This window comes from Vipera ursinii (genome assembly GCF_947247035.1).
Source record: "Vipera ursinii genome assembly, chromosome: 3".
Taxonomy (NCBI): Eukaryota; Metazoa; Chordata; class Lepidosauria; order Squamata; family Viperidae; genus Vipera; species Vipera ursinii.
Window position 1 is genome coordinate 22,494,704 of NC_139516.1, and position 26,180 is coordinate 22,520,883.

The 26,180-nt window shown below is 40.4% G+C and overlaps 1 protein-coding gene across 9 annotated transcripts in view; it reads right to left on the reverse strand.

The window, feature by feature from the left end:
- Window positions 1-7,571: 7,571 nt before the first annotated feature.
- The window catches only part of EYA2 (EYA transcriptional coactivator and phosphatase 2), a 148,946-nt gene continuing 130,337 nt past the window's right edge, over window positions 7,572-26,180 (reverse strand). For 8 of the 9 annotated variants that reach the window (XM_083358819.1, XM_083358818.1, XM_083358822.1 and 5 more), the window contains 6 exons: window positions 22,498-22,556; window positions 20,939-21,099; window positions 19,270-19,384; window positions 18,645-18,766; window positions 11,904-12,004; window positions 7,572-8,818 (listed from right to left, as the gene is read on the reverse strand). In XM_083358819.1, the coding sequence (XP_083214945.1) occupies window positions 8,738-8,818; window positions 11,904-12,004; window positions 18,645-18,766; window positions 19,270-19,384; window positions 20,939-21,099; window positions 22,498-22,556 (639 nt within the window). In that variant the 3' untranslated portion in view covers window positions 7,572-8,737. The remainder of the gene's footprint in view (window positions 8,819-11,903; window positions 12,005-18,644; window positions 18,767-19,269; window positions 19,385-20,938; window positions 21,100-22,497; window positions 22,557-26,180) is intronic. The other variant, XR_014492023.1, reaches the window with a different exon arrangement.

Genomic DNA, 26,180 nt, shown 5'->3' on the forward strand with positions numbered 1-26,180 from the left:
TAAGTAGTTCCAGCTTGTAATCAATAAAGGCATTACGTACAATGCTGTCTCTTCATTGTCTCCACGCGGTCACCCACGCTACAACAGTGGTGATGAAGGTGGGTTTCCGTGAAGTGCTTTAAACAGGACCCCGGAAAGCCGAATAGCGTCTGCCACTGAAGGTAGAAAGATGGCTGTGCACCGCGGGAATATTTGAAAAGCCGGAACGAAAATGGCGAAGTTAGGAATCGTGAGGGAATTCGATACCCGCCACCCTGAAGATTGGGAGAATCATGTAGGGCAAGTTGAAGGATATTTGCTCGTCAATGGCGTCACCAAGGACCGTAAGAAAGCAGTGGCTCTATTGTCCCTCAGTGGATCGGCGGTTTACCGAATAGCTGTGGGACTGTGCCAACCAGATGGGGTCACCTCAATGTCATACGCAGAGCTAAATAAAAGACTGAGCCAACACTTCATGCCCAAACGCTTCGAGCTCTTTTGGAGGTGAATATTCGAGTGACAGAACCAGCGACTGGGCGAATCCCTCACCGATTTTGTGGCAGGCATGCGAGAAGCCGCATGCCACTGCAAGTATGATGACTTAGATGTCCAGATTTGCGATAGAGTGGTCCTAGGGCTCCGAGATAAATAGCTACAGAACAAGATCATCGTGAAGCCCACCGGGATGTCCTGGATGACCTAATGATGCACGAGTCAACCGACCAACGCGGCTCCTCCTGCAATAGCAATGGCGCAAGCGGTTCTATCCACCAAGAAAGCCTTGTGGACGGTGGGGTGGGAGACTACGATGTTGAGATGGAGATAGATGAAGTCGCACAGAAATTTGAGAGGACACCCATTAGAAATGACCGCCGAGAGACCGCCGACAGACAAAGGAGACCAACAACAACTACAACTACCAGATTCCAGAGAGACGCAAACAACAGGCACAGAGACACGGAGCAGAGGTGCAGCAGTTGCGGGGGAACCCATTCCCGAGCATCGTGCAGACTCCACAATGAAAAGTGTCGGAACTGTGGCAAGTTGGGCCACATCCAGGCTATTTGCAGGAGCCAGGTCCAGGACAGCCTCCACGACTTAGAAGTGTGGGCACCTGGTACCGAAAACCCTTTGCGCCGCGGCACCGAGCCCCTTCGGCCTCAGGCATCTACTTCTAACTGGGGAGGGGGGGTGAGATCTGCAGGCCATGCCACAATCAACCAAATTTTAGGCCCTAAAGTTAGAATCAATGTCCGGTTGCAAGGAATTCCTTGCAAGATGGAGATCGATTCGGGGGCTTAGGTTTCAATAATTTTGGGGGAAACATTGTCCACAATTGAGGAAAAGAGTGGCCGCCGGATCCACCTAAAACCCACCTTGATTCAGTTAACAGATTTCCAACAGGCCCCAATCAAAATTAAAGGTAAGGCAACCGTAGAAGTTTGTTTTAAGAATTTTAAAGGCCCATTGGAACTGCTGGTAACTGAAGGGAGGAGAGCTAGTTTAGTAGGGTTAAATTGGTTCGGGGCATTAGGAATCTGGTTGGGGGGAATAAATTCAATTCAAACCAAAAATCTTGAATATGTTTGCAAAATATTTGCAGACGTATTCGATGGGACATTGGGCAAGTACAAGGGCCCCCCAATCAAATTTAACTTAAACCCAGAGGTACTCCCCATTAGAATTAAGGCTAGGAGAGTCCCCTTCACTCTCAAACAGAAAATTGAGAGCGAACTAGAAAAGTTAGTAGCCCAGGGAGTGTTAGAACCGGTGGAAGTCACCCCCCTCAAATCCAACGGGGAAATTAGGATCTGCGCTGATTACAAGGCCACATTAAATAGGGCCTTGAATCCGCATGCTTACCCCGTCCTGACGGTGAAACATGTCCTCTCTGTGATACAGAAGGGCGCCATCTTTGCTAAGTTGGACTTAGTGCAGGCATATCAGCAATTAGCTGTAAGTAAAGAGGCTGCAGAGGCTCAATCAATAGTTACCCACAAGGGGGTGTTCCGAGTCAACAGATTGCAGATTGCAGCCCCAGGTATCTTCCAAGAAGTGATGGAGAGAACCTTAAAAGGTATACCTGGGGTTTGCCCTTATTTTGATGACATGTTAATTGCAGGGGAGGATGAGGAAATTTTGGCTAACAGGCTAGAGGCTGTACTTGAAAGGTTTAGAGCAGCTGGCCTGAAGCTAAAAAGGGAGAAATGCTCCATTGGTGTGACATCCACAGAGTTCTTGGGCTACAGAATTGATGCTCTGGGCATTCACCCCACTGATTCAAAAATCAAAGCAATCACACTGGCCCCAGCCCCAAAGAATAAGGCTGAACTGCAGGCATTCTTGGGGTTAATAAATTTTTACCACACATTCCTGCCACATAAGGCTGCAATAGCCGAACCCTTACACAGATTACTTGATAAAAAAAACACCATGGGTTTGGAAGGAGGTCCATCGAAAGAGTTTTGAGAACCTCAAACAGTTGCTGTCTAGTGACTCTACAGTAACACATTTCATTGAGGATAAACCAATCTGTATAGCGTGTGATACATCCCCTTATGGGGTGGGTGCTGTAATCAGCCATCTGGAAGCAAATGGGGAACAGAAGCCCATTGCATATTATTCCAGAACATTGTCTAGGGCAGAGAGGAATTACGCTCAAATTGATAAGGAAGCGTTGGCAATTGTGGCAGGTGATAAAAAATTCCACGATTATCCATATGGGAGAGAGTTTACCATTTTCACTGATCACAAACCATTGCTAGGGCTATTTACAACTGACAGACAAACACCACAAATAATGTCCCCAAGGATGTTACGCTGGTCAATATTCGTCTCTGCATATGCATATAAAATGCTTTACAGACCTGGTAAGGAGATGGGTCATGCAGACGCTTTAAGCAGATTGCCATTACCAGTAACAGAACCAGATCCTGCACCAGTAGGCCAAATCTTAGCACTACAAGAACTCCCTGAACACCCACTCACGGCAAAGGACATTGCAGCGGGTACAACAAGTGATTCAGTGCTCAGCAGAGTGGCAATGTGGGTACAATCAGGCTGGCAAGAAAAAAATCCGGGGCCACAATTTCAGGCATACTTTGTGAGGAGGAACGAAATGTCTTCACACAAAGGATGTCTCTTATGGGGAAACAAAGTGATACTGCCAGACAAACTCAGAAATAGGGTTTTAAGGGATCTGCATGAGGATCACCCGGGAATTGTGCACATGAAAGCCCTTGCTAGAAGTTATGTGTGGTGGCCTGGTCTGGATAAAGTCATTGAACAACAGGTTGTGGGGTGCTATCAATGTCAGAAATCCAGACCGGAGCAACTACATACCCCGGTGCACAGGTGGGAAACCACTCACAACCCATGGTCCAGGGTTTACATTGACTACACTGGGCCTTTCCAAGGACAATTGTTCTTAGTGGTTGTTGACAGCTACTCTAGGTGGTTAGAGGTGGTGCCTGTGAAAAGTATGACGTCCACTAAGACCATACGGGTGCTGAGGGGGCTCTTTGCCACAAATGGGTTACGTGATGTAATCGTATCTGATAATGGCCCTCAATTCACATCTACCAAATTCCAGGACTTCCTCAAGGCCAACTCTATTAGACACACAACGGCTGCACCTTTCCACCCATCCAGTAATGGCTTGGCTGAGAGAAACATAAGATCTACAAAAGACGCACTGCGAAGAATTATAGCTGGTGATTGGCATCAGAGACTAGCGCAATTCTTGTTGGCTCAACACACTACACCATGCACAGTGACAGGTAAGAGCCCAGCTGAGTTGCGCTGGGGAAGGAGATTGATAACTAGATTAGACAGACTTCACCCAGACAGAGTGGCCGCTGAGACAGAACAGCCCAACACAGCCAGGACATTATCTGTAGGGGATTTAGTGTGGACCAGAAACTGCGGGGTGGGAGAGAAGTGGATGCAAGGGGTGGTGGTGGACAAAATTGGGCCATTGTCATACGTTGTTGAGGGGGAAGGGGACCGGCTGGTAAGAAGACATATTGACCAGCTTAGAAAGAGGGCACCGGAGAACCTCCCGCAACTTCAACAACAACAACAAGAAGGCTATACACAGCAGAAGCCTAAAGGACGGCGGGTAGAACCATTCCAAGATCATTCGGAACCACCACTGCTGGAAGCAGCTCATCAAGCAGCAAGGCCAACAGCTACAAAAACAATGCCAACAGTGCCAATGGAAGCCAACAATGACTCTGTACCAGAAGAACGGCCTCAGCCAGAGCTTAAGATAGAACAGACACAAGGGGGGGTGTCAGCCAACATCTGTAGACGCATCTCAGTGTAGTGCAGTAGTGGTTGGGAAGAATCCGGGAAGGTACCTGGTTAGGATTCACAAACCCCTGGAATACCTGAAGGACTATGTGAGGTCTTGAAGGGGAGTGGGTTACAAGGAGTAGTTAGAATTTAGAGTAGTAGTGTTCGCATTGGGGGGGAAGGGGTGTTGTGTATGCCACCTTAACATCAGGTGGCATTGGTTAGGCGGCCTGATTGGTCATCCTGGCCAGCGGGAAATATAAGGCACCGGGTTGGGTGTCACCTGGCCGGTGGGAACACGGGGCAACTGGGTTGGCTGGCTTCTGGGGTTGCAGTAACTATAAGGGGCACCAGAGGTGGGGGGGGGGTAAGTAGTTCCAGCTTGTAATCAATAAAGGCATTTCGTACAATGCTGTCTCTTCATTGTCTCCACACAGTCACCCACACTACAACAGAGACACAACTGTCTCTTATCATTGTTCCCTTACAACTGGTAGTTGGAAGATGGTTCTTCTCCAACCCACCCACCCCCTGCAGAAAAACAAAACACCAGAAAATAACAAAGATACCATCCCCAATGGCCCTTGATAAATCTGCCCTCCATGAATGTATCCAGTACCATTTTAAAGTCATCCAAGTTAGTTAGTGACCATCACCATATCCTATGGCAATAGATTCCATAGATTATGTTCTGTGCAAACTATTCATCCTTTCTTCCAATCAGCTTCATAGAATAACTCCTGGTCTTACTCTGAGATGGGGGAAAACATTTTCTTGTCTACTTCTTCTATATCATGCTCATTTTCTTTATACACCTTCACATTCCCCTTCCACAAATTGCTTCCTCCCCCCCCAAACTAGAGCTGCAAATGTTCTAATCTTTTCTTGTAGAGAAGGATTTGTATCTCTGTGATCATTTTCATTGTCCCAGAGCGCCTCCTTCTAATATGCAGATTCTTATCCAACTGTGTCAAGTGTTTTGAATAACTCTGCTAAATTCATGTCAGGGAGAATACTTGGATCTTTTATCATAGTGATCACCCAGTATCAGTATTGAAAGGTCTCCCAAATCTTTTCTCTAACAGCTCAAACCCCATTGGAAGTGTTTTTCCCCCATAGTAAAATAATAATTTATTAAACTTGTATGCTGTTCAACTCATATAATTATTCTTTAATGTCATTGTCCTGTCTTTAGTAAAACCGGGTTCCCAAAACCTGATAATTCCCAAAGAAATGGCATAGCTGACTCCCCCTGTTGATGCTTGGAGTAACTCAAGTTTTCTTCTTTTACTTCTCCAACAAAAATAATTTCAAATTTTTAGTCTCGAACAGAGGATAAAATGGAAATAATAGTGAATTATGTTAAGTTTAACTGGATAAATATTTTCCAGATACAGTATGTTAACAATGCTTGCTGCAAATTTTGGGAGTTACTATTTCAATACATCTGGAGGAAACAAGATTGTGGGATGCTGCAGTAAACTATAGTGAGTGATGGAGAAATCCCACACAGAATAATACTTTAATTGCCATCCTCGGAGGCAAGGTAGATCTAGCTAACACTATGGAGTGTGCAAATCATCTCTAGCCAATTAAGTACTGAAAACTCAAGTACAGTAGCAAGGTTAATGTATGGCAAGAGCTGGTTAGAATGCAGTATTGCAGTCTAACTCACTGCTCACTGCCAGGAGATTGATCCTGACTAGCTCAAGGTTGACTCAGCCTTCCAAGATGGGTAAAATGAGGACCCAGATTGTTGGGGGAAATATGCTGACTCTGTAAAACCACTTAGAATGTGCTATAAAGCACTATGAAGTAATAAAATAATAATAATAATAATAATAATAATAATAATAATAATAATAATAATAATGATGATGATGATGATGATGATGATGATGATGATGGAAGGGACCTTGGAGATCATCTAGTCCAACCCCCTGCTGAGGCAGGAAACCCTATACCATTTCAGGCAAATGGCTGTCCAGTCTCTTCTTAAAAACTTCCAGTGTTGGGGCATTCACCACTTTGGGAGGCAGGTTGTTCCACTGGTTAATTGTTCTAACTGTCAGGAAGTTTCTCCTTAGTTCTAGGTTGTTTCTCTCCTTGACTAGTTTCCATCCATTGCTTCTTATCCTGCTTTCAGGTGCTTTGGAGAATAGCTTGACTCCCTCTTCTTTGTGGCAGCCCCTGAGATATTGGAACACTGCTATCATGTCACTTCTCTTCGTTAAACTACACATACCCAATTCCAGCCTCCATTCCCCCAATCATCTTTGTTGTTCTTCTCTGTACCCTTTCTAGAGTCTCGACATCTTTTTTACATCGTGGTGACCAAAACTGGATGCAGTATTCCAGATGTGGCCTTACCAAAGCATTGTAAAGTGGTATTAGTACTTCACTTGATCTTGATTCTATCCCTCTGTTAATGAAGCCTAGCACTGTGTTGGGTTTTTTGGCAGCTGCAGCACACTGCTGGCTCATATTGAAGTGATTGTCTACTAGGACTCTGAGGTCCCTCTCACAGTTACTGCTATTGAGCAAGGTACCACCTATACTATACCTGTGCATTTGGTTTTTCCTGCCTAAATGTAGAACCTGACTTTTTTCACCATTGAATTTCATTTTGTTAGATAGCGCCCAGTGTTCAAGTCTGTCCAGACCCTCCTTTATTTTAAGCCTATCTTCTGGAGTGTTGGCTATTCCTGCCAGCTTGGTGTCATCTGCAAATTTGATGAGTTCCCCATCTATCCCCTCATCCAAATCGTTAATGAAAATATTGAAGAGCACTGGGCCCAGAACAGAGCCCTAGGGCACCCCACTACACACTTCCTTCCATGTAGATGCAGTTCCATGGAGGACCACACGCTGAGTATGGCCTGTCAGCCACCTACGAATGGTATATAAGTGGTATATAAGTTTAAGTACTATTGCTATTGCTAATAGAACACATTCCATGCATTTTTAACTTAGAAGTGTTGAGTTGAATAATTGAATCTATGTTGGCGCTTCCATAAGAGGCTGCTTCTTTTAGCATGGTTCCAAAAAAGAAAAGCATGCATGGTCTTCTGTCACAGAAGAGACTTCTGATTAGTTATTGAAGAAATAAGACTTGGTTAAATAGACTTTGTTTTAATATCTGAATAAAGTATGTGGTGTTCTAGCATTTATTTTCCATTTAATATATAGCTTCCTTTGTTTCTAAAACTATAGAATGGAATTGCCTGACACTTTTTTCAGTTACTGCTGTTATATTAATGGGAAAAGCTGCATTAGATCATAGGTCGTGGCACAATACTGGACTGTGAGCCATTTGGAACCGGGATGCATAAGTGGCGGGATGTGCATGCACCTGCATCCCCACTTGCATGAGCAGTGGGCAAGCATCCCTACTGCTTATGCAAATGGAGCTGCATGTGTGTGTATGTGGAACCATCCCCTCTCCCTTCCCCCATTCGTCAGGAAAGCTGGAAAGTTTGGGGAACTCTGCACTAGATGATTTTTTTTTACAGAATTCTTGAAAGTATGGGAGCTCGCTCAAGATTTAGATGGTAGAGATTCTAAACCCCAAACAACTCTAGAAAACCTTTGGTTTTAAAATTTACATCATTGTTTAAACAATTATTATGGAATTACTGGCTATATTTAAGCAGACCTTTACAAGGATTTCTCCAGAGGAAAAAACTAGAAAATCAGTAACCCATATCAAAAACTCAACATTTAGCCCTATATTGTAAACATAGTTTTATTGCCATTCGCTCACCATAAGGTAATTTCTCCTCTCAAACATGAGAAAATCAGGTGGTAGCCTATGTAGGCATGTGTGAAGACTACATGCCACTGTTCTCTATAACTAGCTCTACTTCTTAGACTGACAATCCCAAATGTACTCATTTCAAATGTACATTATTATGATTGTCCCCCCCAAAGTTTACCCTGGAGAAAAAAGATATTAAATTAGAAAGGGCTGAGTCCATCCAACCCATGAGATACAAACACAAATATTGAGCTTAACATTGGAGTAATAGTATTAGTTCATAAATTAAAAATACAAAAAAAAAACAACCCACACATTTCAATCTTTTTTCCCCCTTCAGAAACTGATTCAGACTGATAACTGTCCAGCCTATTTGTGTAGAAACTCCATGTCATGTCTTCCCAACTTTTATCCATTTATTAAAGAAAGAAAAAAACCACTATCAAATAAACCAACAGCTGGTCTTCTGCATGCCTAGGAGCTATGTACAAGGCAAAAGTTCCATTCAGTTATAAGCATCCAGCTTTTAAGAAATTTCAATGCTTTTCCTCCATTGTTCAAAAGAGGATGTGAATATTCTGAGCTTCTGATGCAGGTTTTTTTCATTTGAAGGTTCTCCATTCCAGAAATGGACAGCATAAAATGCCAATAAAATAGATGGCGTCTTCAGTGATCAGAAGGCTGCTGCAGATACATCTGGATTTGCTACAAATATTCTAGCTCAAGTGCATGCCGTAGAGCCTCAAGATCAGCATGGCAGGAGATCCTCCAGAAAGGCATGTTGTGCTAAAACAATGCATTTTAAAAAGAAGAAAGAAGTTCAGAATATGTTTTCTAACTGATTAGTCAAATAGTCATAATCTTAATATAATAATCAAACTTAAATCATGTGGAATTACATGATTATTGTAAGGCAATCTGAGAAACAGAAAATAATAATGTACAGAGGTGTGTGTGGGAGGAAACAAGACTAATTGTCATGAATTACTTTAATGATCTATAAAAAGACAATGAAACTATTTTCTCAGATCCCATTCACACAACATATCCCTCAGTGATTTCAGAAATGTTTCCTCTATTGTTGAGCCCCATGTGAAACAGGTCAGGTTGAAAAGGTTCCTACTACATGCATCAGAGCTGCATTTTGGTACCTAAGACAAAAAAGTAGAGAATTCTAATACCAAATTGCAAATTGCTATCTTTTGGGGTAAGGGTAAATATATTCTAAGATGGCCTTGATTTCTTATTTTGTAGACATTTTGAGAAAGCCAAATGCAGAAGGATCAAGCTGTTTTTAACTTCAAAGAGAATATGTCCTAAATACGTACACCAACATTTGTTCCAATCTACCTGGAAAACACTTGACCCTTCTACTACAATTTGAAAGTAAGGTACAGGAGACCAATTGGAACCTCTTATCAAAATACAGAACTTTGGCAAACAACTGTCTCATTTTTGTTTTCAGCTTTCAGTTTTCCTAAACAAGTAGTGTGTATTGCATTTTGTTTCACCTCTTTCAGTGCTAGGTAGATAAATCACAAACCATTTAAGCAATGTGTTGATCTAACTATATATTAGCTTTGACCTGTTATATGCTTGTTGCATAGGGATGAAAACCAGCCTTCCCTAATCTGATGTCTACCAGAGGTACTGGATTTACAGCATCCAGGGTTCATAACTGAATTTTGGTAGCAATAATCTTAGCACATGTAGTTAACAAGAAGTTGAAAAATACTGGTCCAATTGTTGTACTCTACATGACTTCTGGGTCTTTATTATGCAAGGGCCAGTTGATGCACACTAATATTATCTACTTATTAAAAACGAAGGAATTTATTGTCTCAGGACAATTCAAAACTGAATTTTGTGTCAATTTCAGCAATGGATGCACCATTTAAAGCAAGTCTAAAGCCAGCTTACTCATGACTGAACCACAGAATTTTGATGTCAATTAATCAGTTTATTCTTGTTCGTTGACCTGAGCTGCCACTGCATAACAATGCATTAATTCATAAAAAGTGGGAAACTAGTTAGACAGAAAGAAGAATGTTCAACTTAGACTGAGGAAAATCAAATCTCTGCTCAGGTATGTGGATCTCTGATGTAGATGGTGGTGGTAAGACGAAATAATTTCATATAATCTGTTAGATGAAATTGGTGAGTGATAACATAAAAAGAATGATTAGAAAACAGCTTTTGCTTAAAAAAAAGAGGGTCAATCTCATCCATACACTCATCTGCTTTTTTCATGTGGCTTTGTTTCTCTTTAAAATATCTATTTTAATTTCTCTGAAAAGAGGAGATGTTGGCAGTTCAGCCACACCTGCTACTTAGTTGCTATCAATTTATCATAGGGGCGACAGGTGAAGAGAAATGACTCACTCAGGCTGAGATACCATCAGTGCTGCTGGGGAGGCAGTGAAAGGTGCCCTCCCTTCCCATGGGTTTATAAAGCTCAGGTGTGTAGCCACCGTGCTAATGATCACTATCAATCAAAGGCCCTGACAGATCCAGCGAAGAATGCTTTCCTGTTAATGGGAAGGAGGCTTAAAGCAGGCGACACCAGCAAAGGGGCCTCTTGGAGCAGACTTGCAAAAGGTATTGCTTAACTCTTCTGTTAAGGCCTGGTGGCCTTTGATGCAATCATGTGCACTGACCCAGTTGCTTTCTGAAGTCCAAAGAAGCCGTCTGAGGCCTCACTCTTATCATCCACTTTTCATCTATCCCTTGTAGACCTTCTTTAACTCTTGGTGAACCACTACATTTGCTTGAGAAATGCCTGGATTGTAAAACACTGTTGTGGCCAAAGACAGAAAACTGAGGAAAGTGAAATCTACACATCTGGTATAGAGAAAACTAGAAATGGGAGAAAGGGGTCCCAAGAGATTGGTGCAGTTTTGAAATGGTATAGAGCTGTGGATCATTAGACCACCAAAGGAATGAGTTTTCCTGAGCTCTCAGGGTCTCATAACAATATGGAGATGGACTGAAATTGAGGGATGAGAAGGAAAAGTAATTGCTCTTCTCTTTTTCTCTATAACTTCCTTCCTTCTCTTTATTCTAATAGAAGTGAACTGAGTGAACCAAAGTCCAACAGTATCAATTTTTTCTTCTAGTTTTCTACCCGGTACTTTACTAGTGATCCAAATCTTCCCTTTGGTACTGTTTGCCCTGTGAAAGTTATTTCACTTTCTAGCATCTCAAAAATTAGAAGATCAGATCTTGGACCTCCATCATGTTGTCCAACTATGTCCTCCACTGATACTCTGACCATCCACCGTTCATCTGTTTTATTTTTGTGGAAATTGCTGCCAATCATGGTTGGATATTTACATTTGTGTTATATGAATTTTTTTTCTGCATGTGTGTGTATGTGTGTGTATTGTTACACAAATTCAGTCTCCATTTGTGTTATTTTTCAGTTACTGCAGATAAGTTAAAAGAAAAAAGAAAGAAAATAATGCATACTAGAGAAAACTAATGTCCTATGAAAATTACTTTGCTAGCTTCCATTTCATGGTGCTATATTTAATCGTCCTTCCCACTTGCTTTTAGAAGTGTAATCATGCAGCAGAAATGAGCAAAGACAGGTTATGATGCATCTTGCACCTTATGTATTCAACAATGGTGCTGTTAATCAAGAGTAGTATCTGTAACAGGCAGAAATTGTTGGGAAAGGCTTCAATAAATGCCAAGGGAAATGAAAGCAGGATATACAGACGGACATTGGTTAGAATGCTTTATTGGATTTTCAAACTTGAAAAATTGAATATTTCCAAATACCTTAGAAAGGAGAAGGAATTTTTGTCTTATTTCAGGTAAGTTATTCTTTTTTTTTAATAAACTGAAATTCTAAGCAGGAAAACTATACCTTTTTGGCCCCCTGTTCCTCTTCAACACCATCTCCTATTACAATGTACACAGCTTTCCTCCCGAACCTCTGCATTATCCTTTCAAAACAGCTTTCTTTCCCTGTATAAGAAAGGACAAGCATTAAATATCCTTGCAACAGAATTGAGAGCTAAAACTAAGCCTTGATTTTATTTCTTTGATTGCTTCATTCATTAATTAAATGTATATTAGCCTTTCTATTCTGACAAAAAGAGCCAGTTTGGTATAATAATAATAATAATAATAATAATAATAATAATAATAATAATAATAATAATAATAATAATAATAATAATAATAATAATAATAATAATAATAATAATAATTTAATTTGTATACCGCCCTTCTCCCGAGGGACTCAGGGCGGTGAACAGGGCAATACATAGTAAAAAACCGAATACAAAAATTAAAAGCGATTAAACCATTATGCCCATAATAATTAATACATCTTAAAATTAGAGCTATTTATAAAAACCCAACCCCATCCCATCAGACCAGGCCAGCTTGTTCTAAGGCAGTGGCCCCCAACTTTTGGGCACCAGGGACCAGTTCCATGGAGAAAGGTTTTTCCATGGACCAGAGGGGGCGTGGTTTCATGTGCTGCCTGCATGTGGGGTTTGCCCACTTGCTGGCATGCTGCGGACCAGTGCCGGTCCATGCACCAGGGGTTGGGGACCCCTGGTCTAAGGGTTAAGGCACTAGACTAGAAAGCAAGCGTCAGTGAGTTAAAGTCCCCCCAACCATGAAAGCTAGTTGCATAATCTTGGGTCAGTCTCGGCTCAATCTCATTTCACAGGATTGTTGTAAGTAAAATAGGAGGAGGTAGGTGCCTTAAGTTACTTGTAAGAATAAAGGCGGAAGATAAATAAAATACATAAATAAATTTCTAGAGCAACTGTTTGTTCTTTCCATGAGTTTTCTGGGATGGGCTCATGCATGTATTTTCATTGCATCAAAGGATGGGATCCCATATATTTCCATAATAAAATACAAATGGAAATGAGAGGAAGAAGAGACACTCTAAGATAGATATTGCTTGTAAAAGAAGATTCAAATAAAACCTTTGATACACAGCCCTGTCAATATTTCTGTACATAAATTACAATCCAATTATTTACTAACCAATTAAACAAACTCTGGATTCAAACTGTTATTCTATGTATTACTTATTGTTAGTCATATTTTCATCCAAAATGAGAGCAATTAGCTATGCCACATTATTTATCTCTGTCTGATATAACTATCATCCATATGAACTGCTGCTTTTTTATACTATCTTAAGCCTGAGCAAATAATGGAGTCTCTACAAAGGGACAGCAAAAGTAACAACTCTGAGTCCCACCATTATAAGCCCTGCTAGAGGCAGGGCTTTTTTTCTCATAGAACGCTCAGAACGGAGTTCTGGCACCTTTTTTGATGGATTTTTTCAACTTTTGCAAAAGTTGTGCTACTCCCTCTATTGGCTTTTGAAAGACAATAGGAATTGCTGCTGAGTGCGCCAAAAGACCTGGCTGGCAAACATTGCACATGCAAGTTGTCTGCAACAAAGGTGAGTTGGCAGGAACTTTGCACCCCTCCCTGCTACCTAACTACACCATCTCCTAGTTGTAAGTAAGAGAGGACCAGCAGTGGGAGGTGGGGAGCAGCACTTAATTCTGCCCTGCTGAAAAAGCGGAGTCCATGTGCACTCCTGCCTCGTGCTCACCTGTATCAGCCAGGCTGACCACAAGTCAGAAGGAGAAAACCCAGTGGCAAAGAGACCCCCTCCTCAAATAACTCGCATTTGTCAAGTCCACCCTGGTGGACATGATTTCCCTCTCCACCTCTTTTTAACAGTAGTCCTGAAGATACCTGGAGGAGACGGGAACAGCAACGCCATGGTGCTGTGGCAGCTGCAGGGCCCGTTCGACATGGGTCTGGTGGGGTGGCTGCAGGCACTGGGCGCGGAGGTGGCACGCATGGGGCATGGCGGGCGGCTGACCTTCCATGGGCTGGACCAGCTGGTGGCCTACCCGGTGCTGGACCTGTGCTGTTGCCGCCTTGCCCTGTGCACCTATGTGGTTACCCCGGAGCGCCTGGCTTGCAATGCTTGCTGCCGCCTCGGCCTGTCCGCCGCCTGCGCCCTCCCGCCACCCCACCCCAGCATCTGGCTCGGCAACTGCAAGCTCTGCACCATCTGTGTGCATTGCGGCTGGTGCTGTGGGAGTCATGGGGCCCGCTCTAGACAGTGGGGCTGCGCGGGGCAGGCGAAGGCAGCGCTGGCAGGGCGGCTTCGGGCTCCGGAGGTGGGGCATGTGGGGCATGGCGGGTGGCTGAGTTTCCACGGGCTGGGCCAACTGGTGGCCTACCTGGTGCAGGACCTGTGCCGCTGCCTCCTTGCCCTGTGCGCCTACATAGCCGCCCTGGAGTGCCTGGCCTGCGATGCCTGCCGCTGCCTCGGCCTGTCTGCCACCCTCACCCTCCCGCCATCCTGCACCGGTTTCTGGCTCGCCAACTGCAAGCTCTGCGCCATTGGTGTGTATTGCAGGAGACACATCACCTTGCACGGATTGGCCCTGAACTGCTGCACTGACTTAACCTGGTTTGACCACATCATCCCGTGTGGCCTGGAGGAGCTGGGGGGGGGTCACCTCCCTCAGCCAGGAACTGTGTCTCATGGCTACTATTTTAGTGGTTATCTGGATTCTTGCAGATTTTGTATGTCTATCTGAAGTGGTAATCTTAAGCATTTTTTCATAAATTACTTAAGGATATGCAACTATATTTTCTCATATTTATCTAATGTTACTTTTGCATCTACTTTTTTCAATCCATTTTCTTTCTGTCATTACAGGGAGTGCAGAATTATTAGGCAAGTTGTATTTTTGAGGATTAATTTTATTATTGAACAACAACCATGTTCTCAATGAACCCAAAAAACTCATTAATATCAAAGCTGAATATTTTTGGAAGTAGTTTTTAGTTTGTTTTTAGTTATAGCTATTTTAGGGGGATATCTGTGTGTGCAGGTGACTATTACTGTGCATAATTATTAGGCAACTTAACAAAAAACAAATATATACCCATTTCAATTATTTATTTTTACCAGTGAAACCAATATAACATCTCAACATTCACAAATATACATTTCTGACATTCAAAAACATAACAAAAACAAATCAGTGACCAATATAGCCACCTTTCTTTGCAAGGACACTCAAAAGCCTGCCATCCATGGATTCTGTCAGTGTTTTGATCTGTTCACCATCAACATTGCGTGCAGCAGCAACCACAGCCTCCCAGACACTGTTCAGAGAGGTGTACTGTTTTCCCTCCTTGTAAATCTCACATTTGATGATGGACCACAGGTTCTCAATGGGGTTCCGATCAGGTGAACAAGGAGGCCATGTCATTAGATTTCCTTCTTTTATACCCTTTCTTGCCAGCCACGCTGTGGAGTACTTGGACGCGTGTGATGGAGCATTGTCCTGCATGAAAATCATGTTTTTCTTGAAGGATGCAGACTTCTTCCTGTACCACTGCTTGAAGAAGGTGTCTTCCAGAAACTGGCAGTAGGACTGGGAGTTGAGCTTGACTCCATCCTCAACCCGAAAAGGCCCCACAAGCTCATCTTTGATGATACCAGCCCAAACCAGTACTCCACCTCCACCTTGCTGGCGTCTGAGTCGGACTGGAGCTCTCTGCCCTTTACCAATCCAGCCACGGGCCCATCCATCTGGCCCATCAAGACTCACTCTCATTTCATCAGTCCATAAAACCTTAGAAAAATCAGTCTTGAGATATTTCTTGGCCCAGTCTTGACGTTTCAGCTTGTGTGTCTTGTTCAGTGGTGGTCGTCTTTCAGCCTTTCTTACCTTGGCCATGTCTCTGAGTATTGCACACCTTGTGCTTTTGGGCACTCCAGTGATGTTGCAGCTCTGAAATATGGCCAAACTGGTGGCAAGTGGCATCTTGGCAGCTGCACGCTTGACTTTTCTCAGTTCATGGGCAGTTATTTTGCGCCTTGGTTTCTCCACACGCTTCTTGCGACCCTGTTGACTATTTTGAATGAAACGCTTGATTGTTCGATGATCACGCTTCAGAAGCTTTGCAATTTTAAGAGTGCTGCATCCCTCTGCAAGATATCTCACTATTTTTGACTTTTCTGAGCCTGTCAAGTCCTTCTTTTGACCCATTTTGCCAAAGGAAAGGAAGTTGCCTAATAATTATGCACACCTGATACAGGGTGTTGATGTCATTAGACCACACCCCTTCTCATTACAGAGATGCACATCACCTAATATGCTTAATTGGTAGTAGGCTTTCGAGCCTATACAGCTTGGAGTAAGACAACATGCATAAAGAGGATGATGTGGTCAAAATACTCATTTGCCTAATAATTCTGCACTCCCTGTAATTCCCCAAGAATAAGAAATGTAAATTGTAAGCTCCTCATAGCACAGTTCTATATCATTGTTAAAATACACTGGGCAATTATAGACATATTCATTCATATTCATAAATAGATTGAATTGTAACACTTTCCACCTAAGCCTGTTCTCTTGTGTGTATAATTTGAACATAGCCAGGCCATTTTTTATCAGCAGTTGTAAAGAAATAGAAACAAAATATTTAACTTATGTATTAATAACAATTTCTTTGCAATTCATTATCTTGTCAGTAACATGACTCCACCAATTAAACACATATATATTGAAGGCAGCATATGCACTTGTATTAGACATCTATTATCTCCCACTGCTAGTCTTTCCAAAAGGAACTCAATATATATGCAAAAGTTGTCTCCTCTATTAAAGTGCAACACATTGTTTTCCAAGTAGACAAAAAAATAACATTCCATCTTTACTATACCCACCTGCAGTATATAAATATGGGGGAGCTATCCCACAATTTTTCACCCCTATGGCAGCCTACTATGCTGTCTTCATGATAAATTTGATAAAACAGAACTTAGTGTTTTAAGTTCATCATGAACTAAGTCTGATGAAAATAACTATTTTGGCAGGGATGAATTAATAGCATGCATTTTGGGTTATAGGAGCATCTCATTCATTTGAACCAATGTGATCATATCTTTAAAATGGTATGTACAAACCATCAATAATGTGGTTGCTAATATAGGTAGGTCCAGCTTATGAGCTGTTTGTATTTAAGGAGATGCTCACAACAAATTCTAGTTTATTTGGTGAATGCTTGAAAGATGCATTGCTTCATCTAAGCCAAAAACAGATGAAAAAACTAAAGGCTATTATGAATTAAACTTGGCTCAAATCTCAAAGATTTGCCGGACAAGAATTGGACAAAACTTTGGAATTTACTATGAACATTTGCCTTAAATACAATAAATTAAATTTATGTTAAGAATTGAATATATATATACATTAATTATATAAATAAATATATAAATAAAATTATATAAATAAAAGATTAACAAGATGAGAGTTCTGGCACCTTTTTTTTTTTAGAAAAAAAGCACTGGCTAGAGGTATCTAAATTGTATAATGATAATGAAGTGTTGTGTAATAATTTTGAAAATCTGCATCTGCATAACCAGAACAATAAATTCCCAAATCATCTGGGTAAAAGGGACTATCACTAATACCAATTTCATTCAGGTAGCCTGATTAAGAACCATCAACAAATACTTATCTGCACTGTGCTAGAAAGCCTTCAAGACATCAGAATCCAATACAGGTAGTCCTCAACCTAAGACTATAATTGAGCCCAAAATATCTGTTGTTAAGTAAGACATTTTTAACTGAGTTTTGCCCCATTTTACAACTTTTATTGCCACGGTTGTTAAGAGAATCACTGCAGTTCATAAATTAGTAACCTGGTTGTTAAGTGAATCTTCCGCATTGACTTCGCTTGTCAGAAGGTCATAAAAGGTGATCACATGTTCCTGGGAAAAAGGTCATAAATATGAACCAGTGGTCAAGAATCCAAATTTTGATCATAACATCATGGGGATGCTGCAAAGTCGTAACTATGAAAAACGGTCATAAGTCACATTTTACAGTGCCGTTGTAACTTTGAACAGTCATTAAACAAACTGTTAGAAGTCGAGGACTACCTGTACTATTTTAAATAATTGATTCCATTGCTCATATTATTAGCTTTTACCAACTAACCAGTAACTAGTAAAAGGACTATTATTTTATATCTTGCACTTTGGAACAGTAGAGAATAGATTCTGGCCTTCTTGTACTCAGAGAACTATATCCCAAATGCATATATTGAGAGAGAGGGAATCTGGATCTTCTCTCAAGCCTTGAGTTAGGTTAGTTGAACCCGTGATGGAAATGTCTGGGGCTGTAAAGGTTGTTAGCGGGATTTACTATCCATTCTTTATTTCCTTTTTTATTCCTTTGTTAATGTACTATATTGTTTTGTATTTTATTAGCTTTTATTGTACAGTGCCCAGGAACAGTATGGACAGTGCCTAAATCGAATAAAATAAAATAAATCTCTGAACAATCAGCAGTACTCATGGCTGAACATATCCAGTTCTCTCACAGGTTTTCAGATCCACGATCATTTTCATTGCCCTTCTTTGAACCTGTAATACCAGGATATAGTACTTGAGGTGGGATTTAAATTATGCAAGAGAATGGATGTCATTGTTCCTATAATTTTAAAATCAAATTACTGTTGACAGTCCAATGGTAAATATTAATAAAACAATAGTTACAAACCTGTATTTTCCCTAGACTGTTCTTACCTGTCTTGGTTGCACTATAAATATTTTCGATGGGGAAGACAACACCTAGTCCATACAACAGAACTTTTGCAAGTGCTGGGATAAGCTGAGTTGTAGTCACCAAAACATTTACACAGTTAGGCCTGCAGGACAGGAAGCAGCATCAAAAAAATCGGTTACAGTGTGCCTTTTCCTTTCTGGAACAAGCACTTTTGTTTTTCTACGGTATCTTATATTAAATGGAATAGCATGTAAGGTTTGTTAAGTCCCATGAAATCAGTGATTAACACAGGTAGTAGTGACTAGACTTTTCAATGTTTTTCTCTCTGTGTAATTTGTAGAACTAAAACTAGTCCGAAACTGAAATATGTCATAGTTAATTACACAATGGGGATATCAACGGTGTAAAACTTCAATAGCATTGACACTGTGTTCCTGTTGGGGTAGCCAGTTTCTTTTATTTCTTTTCCTGCTTTTCACAGAAAGTGGAAAGGAATGAGCCAGGAATGGGACCTTTGGAACTAGTTCCTCCACCCATGTCCATAAATTTGGATGAAGATGTCCTTGAAATTAATGTGCCTTTGGAGAACACAGGAGAGAAGTGAAACTTTTGCAGCCTGGGAACAACTTGTTAAGCCACTCTTACCGGGAATGTATCAAATCCAATGCTTTCAAAGCATGTGTTAGCCAGAGATCAGTGAGTGCTTCCAGTTCTGCTCTTAACTGCAGCCAGGTTTCCCTCTTAGGAGCTCCTATTAAACCTACAAAGGAAGCAATATGTGTAGCTAGTTCCATGGGAATCTCTTGTACACGGCTTCTGCAAAGCCTGGAATCACAGGTTGGAATGAACCAGAAAACTTGAGCTCAAAAGGAAAAGGCCCAATCATCCAACGTTAATAATGTTAAAATTAAAACAGGCTAAAAATAAAAATTATCTCAAGAGTAATACAGTAATGGAAATAAAATTGATCATGGGAATAATATTCCTGTCTGTAGCATCCACTTTGGAGGTGATTTGCTGAAGTCCCACAATGGAACTGATAAAGAGAGGAAGCAAGGATTACATCTATATATGCATAGTCATACTTGATAATGATCATGCAATTTAAGTGACCTTAGTCCAACCTCTGGCTGAGTGCAGGATCCATTAGACTAGCTGACAGATGACCATCTAGCAAAGCAGCACTCACAATTAAATGTGGCAGTCTATTTCACTGGATTACACTTTGTACAGTCACGAGATTCTTCCTCGTATTTAGGCTGAATCTCCTTTTTTTGTCGGTTTAGCCCATTTGTTAGGGTTTGTTCTTGGGGAAACAGAGAATAACACCCTTCCCTTTTCTATGAGACAAGTCTTAAGATAGCTGGAGACTGCTATCATATTTTGTCTCAGTTGTCTTTTGTGTAGACTAAACATTACCCAGATCATTTAACCATCTCATAGCACTTGCTTTCCAGATCCTTCATCCTCCTCAGAAGTTGCTCAACAACTGCCCATGGTGCCAGAACTGGACATAGTACTGCAAGTGAGATCTGCCCAAGGCAGAACAAAGTGGAATAATTACTTCCCATGTTATGTATTCTATGATATTGTTAATATAACCTACGATGGTGTTTTCCTCTGATTGGTGGGAATTATTGCCACTGGTATGAAATTGTTAATATAATTTTAGTTTGATATGCTGGTGTATAACCGAAAAGAGACAATTTAGTTTAACTGTTAATATAATATTTAACAATTTAATTTTAGTATGATTTTATCTGTCTCATTGCTGTTATTCTTTGTACACTATCTACAATTTTTTAAGATCGTAGCAGTTTACATTGTTTTACAAACAATATCAATGAAAATAAAAAGATCTTCAAGGTCTTACACAGAGAGCTTTATCCATTTTTTAAAAAACGGGAATGTTATCAACTAGTTCACATATTGTGTTTAACCATGTTCAGTGAACTTATCCATTGTACTGTGTTAGCTAGCTCAATCAATGTGTTGGTCAATCAAAACTTTGTACTGTTTCTCAAGACACTAAATCTCTCCATTTTCAACTTATAAGAAAAGGCACAATAGAGAGCCATGAGCCTTTAGTTTCAATCCAATCCAATATTCAAACCACAGAAAGCATGATAAAAATCCATTGATTCTACTAGATGAATCACAGGAAAAGTAGACATACATAAAAGATTTTTCTCCTTTGATATTTCCATCTCTCTCTAAATTACGTAGTGTTCTTTGATTTGCTCTAAAGAACAGAAAAGCAGATTCTTAGGGAGATGAGAAGCTGACTTCCCTGATGGGTTGAGGAGACACTTACCACCAACATTGTTTTTGTAGGTGTTGTAGAGTTCTTTCACCCTCCGGTAGCGGAATGCTAATTTCCTCATCCAATCAACTCCCCCGTGAACTCCGGAGCCCAGACAGAGATTTGATCCAGCATTTGAACTGTGAAAACCATCTGCTGAGAAATTATATGTGCTGTGGCAAAGGAAGGAAGAGAAGGGGAAGAAGTGAAAATAATAACCTAATTTTCCATTAGGATTGAGAAACTAGCAAAGACAAATGAAGAGAAATTAAGACACGTTGCCAAGTTAAGGACGGAGGAGGAAAAAAAATCTCATGCTGTTTTTCCCTTCCCATCTCTCTCCTAGCTGTTCTGTCTTTGCCAGCAATGTAGCTGTCAACAGATGTACCATAATGCACTGTAGGTACAGGGTATCAAATCTTCAGTAAGCTTCTCAGATTTCCAAATTTGACAAAAAGAAACAATAAGACAAAGATTCCAGTTTACTAGTAAGTTGTTTTGTGCAAGGCCAGTGAAATATGAGTTTTCAAAAACTTTTGCTCAAGTCTTGAGCTTTGAAAAATGAAGGTTAATTGCACAGTAGTCCCAATGTTGTTGACTCTTTAGTCCTATTTTTTAAATATTCCCATTATATGACCCACACTAAAAGCAAATGGCTTCCGGTTGCCCTCCGGGTGAGATTCAAGGTGCTGGTGATGACCTATAAAGCCCTAAATGGCTTGGGTCCGGGATATCTAAGGGAACACCTGCTGCCAGCATCAAGTTCCCTTCGTCCTGTGCGTTCCCACAGGGAGGGCCTTCTCAGGGTGCCGCCGGTAAAAGATTGCCAGCGGATAACACCCAGGGGGAGGGCCTTCTCTGTGGGTGCGCCTGCCCTCTGGAACCAGCTGCCCACAGAGCTTAGGACTGCCCCCGACCTTCGTTCGGGACCTGAAGACCTGGCTCTTTGAGCTTTCTGGCCCAGGCTGAGAATTTTAATTGGGGTTTTTATTTTTTACAGGGATTTGATTTAATCTTTTTAAATTGTTTTTAACTTTTGTATCGATTTTTGTTTTAAATACCCTGTAAACCGCCCTGAGTCCTTCGGGAAAGGGCGGTATATAAATCCAATAAAATAAAATAAAAATAAATAAAATAAAACAAATAGTCATTTTACTCAAATCTTCAAGTCACATTTGACTCCTGCTAATTTTATGGAGATTCTGTACATTTTACTGGGGAAACAATATGTAAGTAGTTTGTCATTGCCTTCTTCTGGGATTTTTTAAAAACATTTCTAGTCTAGTTTGTAGTGCTGGCATTTCCTGATGGGCTCCTATCAGAATTAATCATCTAATTCTGCTTGGCTTTTCAAACTCTAGAGGATTAGTCAAAATATAAGGGATATATTCATTTCACTTCTGAACCAATTCACTGTTGACCACAATATAACAATTTTCTTATCACAATATAGAAATTCTAATATTCAAAAACAAAAGATTTCCCAACATAAATTTATGCCATGACTTTTCTTCCTGGCAGGAATATATAAGGCTAGTAACACTGAATTCTTCAAGACTGGAATGTCTTACCTTAAATCTTGTCCATTGTCATCTGACGATACATCATCTATGTGTATCTGGTCACAGTCCTGAAAATCATTCCAGAAATAGTCAGGAAACAAATATTGCATTATGAAAAACAACAATGGAGTGTTTTAATGCAATAGAAGCTATGCCGAGAGAAGATTTCTGTTCCGATTACAGTAATCAGATTTCAAGCAGCATTTAGATTCAGCATTTCTGTAATGTTATATGGTTAAACTCAATAATTCTCATATACAATAAAGTCACTCATAGAGGTGTCTATTCACCTAAGGTTCCCTTGTTTTCTATTCATTCCATGCAAGAAAAGAACAAGAAAATAAATAAAATAACTTAAATATAAATGTTCTATATAAAACACAGTTTTACAAGCCCAAGTGGGTGAGTCCACATAACATGCTAAAGAATGAGAATAGGGATAGAACAGAAATTATGATGCTAGAACTGCCGTTATAGGTAGTCCTTGCTTACTGACTACTCATTCAACGACCCAAGTTACAACACTGTTGAAAAAGATGTTTTATGACCAGTCCTTGAAACTGCAGCCATCTCAGTATCCCTACAAGTCACATGATTGCAATTAAGGCACTTGGCAACAGGTATGTATTTCTGATGGTTGCTACCTTCACAGCTGGCTTCTGAGAAGCGAAGTCAATGGAAAAGACTTCAAGAAGTTGCAAGTCATGGTCAGGTGATATCAGACCTAATGACCCCTAATGATTCACTTAACAGTCTCAGCCATAACTGATGAACTAACATTGTAAGTCAGGCACAGTCATGTGATTTTCACTTTATGATTCCATTGCTTAGCAACAGAGTTGCCAGTTCCAACAGCAGTTGGTAAGTTAGGACTACTTGTAGTATACTGTATATGCATATACATACAATTTCTAATTCAGAGAAACCGTGTACTTTTACATGTGCACCTTGTTGGACTTTCTTAGAAACATTTTAAGACTTAGAGAATTCTCTGTGTTAAAAACTCAAAATTCACTTTAGTTCTACCACACACTTTAAAAGATAAAAATGTTTTTGCTGTGGGCAAATCTGACACAGCAATTCCATACTGATTGTTATATCTATAGTTCCTTCCTTCCTTCCTCAATCTCTTTCAGGCTGCATATTAAGTCACAGCAAATCTGACACAGCAATTCTATACTGATTGTTATATCTATAGTTCCTTTCTTCCTCAATCTCATTCAGGCTGCATATTAAGTCAGGGCTGACTGTACAAACCTGGCCTGACAAAATGGAATTAAAAGCACTTTTGAGACAATTAAAAGCACATTTCTATAATCACGCTCCCAGGCTTTCCAAAATGATAAAACCATTCACAACCATGCATATGAAATATGTAAGCCACATTGAAACAATATTGTCGCAGCCCACTCAACTTCAGTTGCTCTGAGCAGCACAGCTAGGTCAGGGGAAAGGTATTTGAGGAAGATCTGTTTTTTTCATTTGTGAATGAACTGTTCTCTATGCTAAAATTTGACAAAAGTAGCGATCACATTTCTGACTTAATAAAGTACCATGACACTTGGTGAGACACTACCTCATAGTCCACTGCTGATTGATACTATCATGTTACTGGGCAAAACACAGCAAAACTGGACAAGGTAAGTAAGCAGATCATAGTTTTACTCCATTACTATGTTACCAGACTAATTTTTCATTCTTGCAGATTTTGCTTTTGAGACTTGTTGAGGAAGGCAGGAAGAAGTGAACATCTGGGTGACTGAATGTAAAGCTCAAGTTTTTCTCAAATATAGAGTGGTAATAAGTTATTTCCACATGCAGGATTCACATCTGTTAGCTTTGGTTGATATGCTAAGATCTTACAGAATTATTTGATTAGTGGACCTCATGCTGGCCACGTGGGCAGTTAAGACCACAGATACTACTTGTGGTCTCCCAAAGCATGTGTTACTATGTCTTAATATTTAAAGCATTTCATTGGGTAATCAAATGTGAATTAATGAAAGTAACTCAACAAGAGAGAGCGTATACTCAGATAAAACCTTGGATTTTATCAATAAGGAGGAATCATAGGTTAACCAAATTCAAATAATTTATCAGGTTCAAATCAACATTTTGAAAGAAGAAAACCATAAAACTGTGGATTCAACTAACAAGCATCAGAATGATTTCAATGGTATCAATCACAAACAGTAAATTTTGTATTTGCTAGTTAAATAATTTACTGGACTTAACAAAACATTAGATGTGCAGACATAAGCAAATACACCATTATATAATATGATCAGAGATCCCTACTTAAGTTTTATTAATTTTATTTACTTAACATTATTTCTAGGCTGTTTCAATCCCAAAGGATTTGAATTCAAATTCAAATAACTTTAATCTGCAGAAATCCCAAAGGATGAAATTTCCAGAGGTAAAAAAGTTAAAAGAACTAAAAAAAACCACACCACCAAAACAAGACCAATATGTTGCTGAATTTCTTTTGCAGAATTGGGAAGTACTGGGGAGGGGGAGGGGGGACCTACAAAGAATTAATGGGTCGGTTCTCCAGCCCTGATTTAAAGTATTGTTTTTAACTAAAACACAGTTTATTCCAATGAGGCAAACTGATTTAACTAATGAAATAGTTAATATGTCAACTGGGATTTAAAAAAATACAAAACCAAGTTGAGATTATATTTGAAGGAACTTCCTGTACAACTGAAACAACAAAAGATTATGTTGCCATCTGAGCTGGATGGAAAGCCTAATCTGATGCCTCTTATCCCCATCATACAATCATATAATTCTTTCATACATACTAATATACAACTGTGCTTGTGGGATAAAATCAGTTGTGCATCCCTTCCTAAACCACTTGATGGTGGTGTGACGTAGTTCATGCTTAGTATTCTCTTCTTTCAAAAATCTTTCCTGCTTTAGGCCAGATTTGATGGACTTCAGAGCATCTAATGCACTGTTTTATTTTTATATTATAGTGCAGGTCTACCAGTCTAATGAACTCTCACCATTTCCTCTGATCAAAAGTTCCCAGAAGCATTTCTTCCTCTAGGTAAATATACATTTATCCTTTAGGAGTAAAAGCAAGCTGATGGGGAAAGCACTTTTGCTCAGTAAAATGACCCTCAAAAAAACAAACAAAAAAACCCCCATGTCCTTTAATACTGTGATCAAATGCTCTGTTCTCCTTCAGTTTTAGCCCACGTATTTCTGTCTATGCTGTCTCCTACATCTCATCCAGTTTGAATCCTGAGAGATCCACTGTAACCAGAATTTGGGCATCGGTTTTCACCAAATATTTCCTCCGGTAGAACTGCCAAACAGATGAACTGGGACTGTTGACTACTTCCCTGGCTCAGAATTTGAGGAACTTCAGTATGAATGGAACAACTTCCCATCGCCCAGTACGCTCACACAGAGAAGGCCTCCTCAGGGTACCGTCGGCTAGACAATGTCGGCTAGCGACCCCCAGGGGGAGAGCCTTCTCTGTGGGAGCGCCAGCCCTATGGAACCAGCTCCCCCCTGAGCTTCGGATGGCCCCAGATCTCCAGTCCTTTCGCCGCGGCCTCAAAACACTCCTTTTCCACCTGGCTGACCTGGACTGACAGGGATTTTAATTATGTTTTTAATTTTTAACTCTAATTTTTAATTTATTTTAATTTTTATTTTTATTTATTCTACAGGGG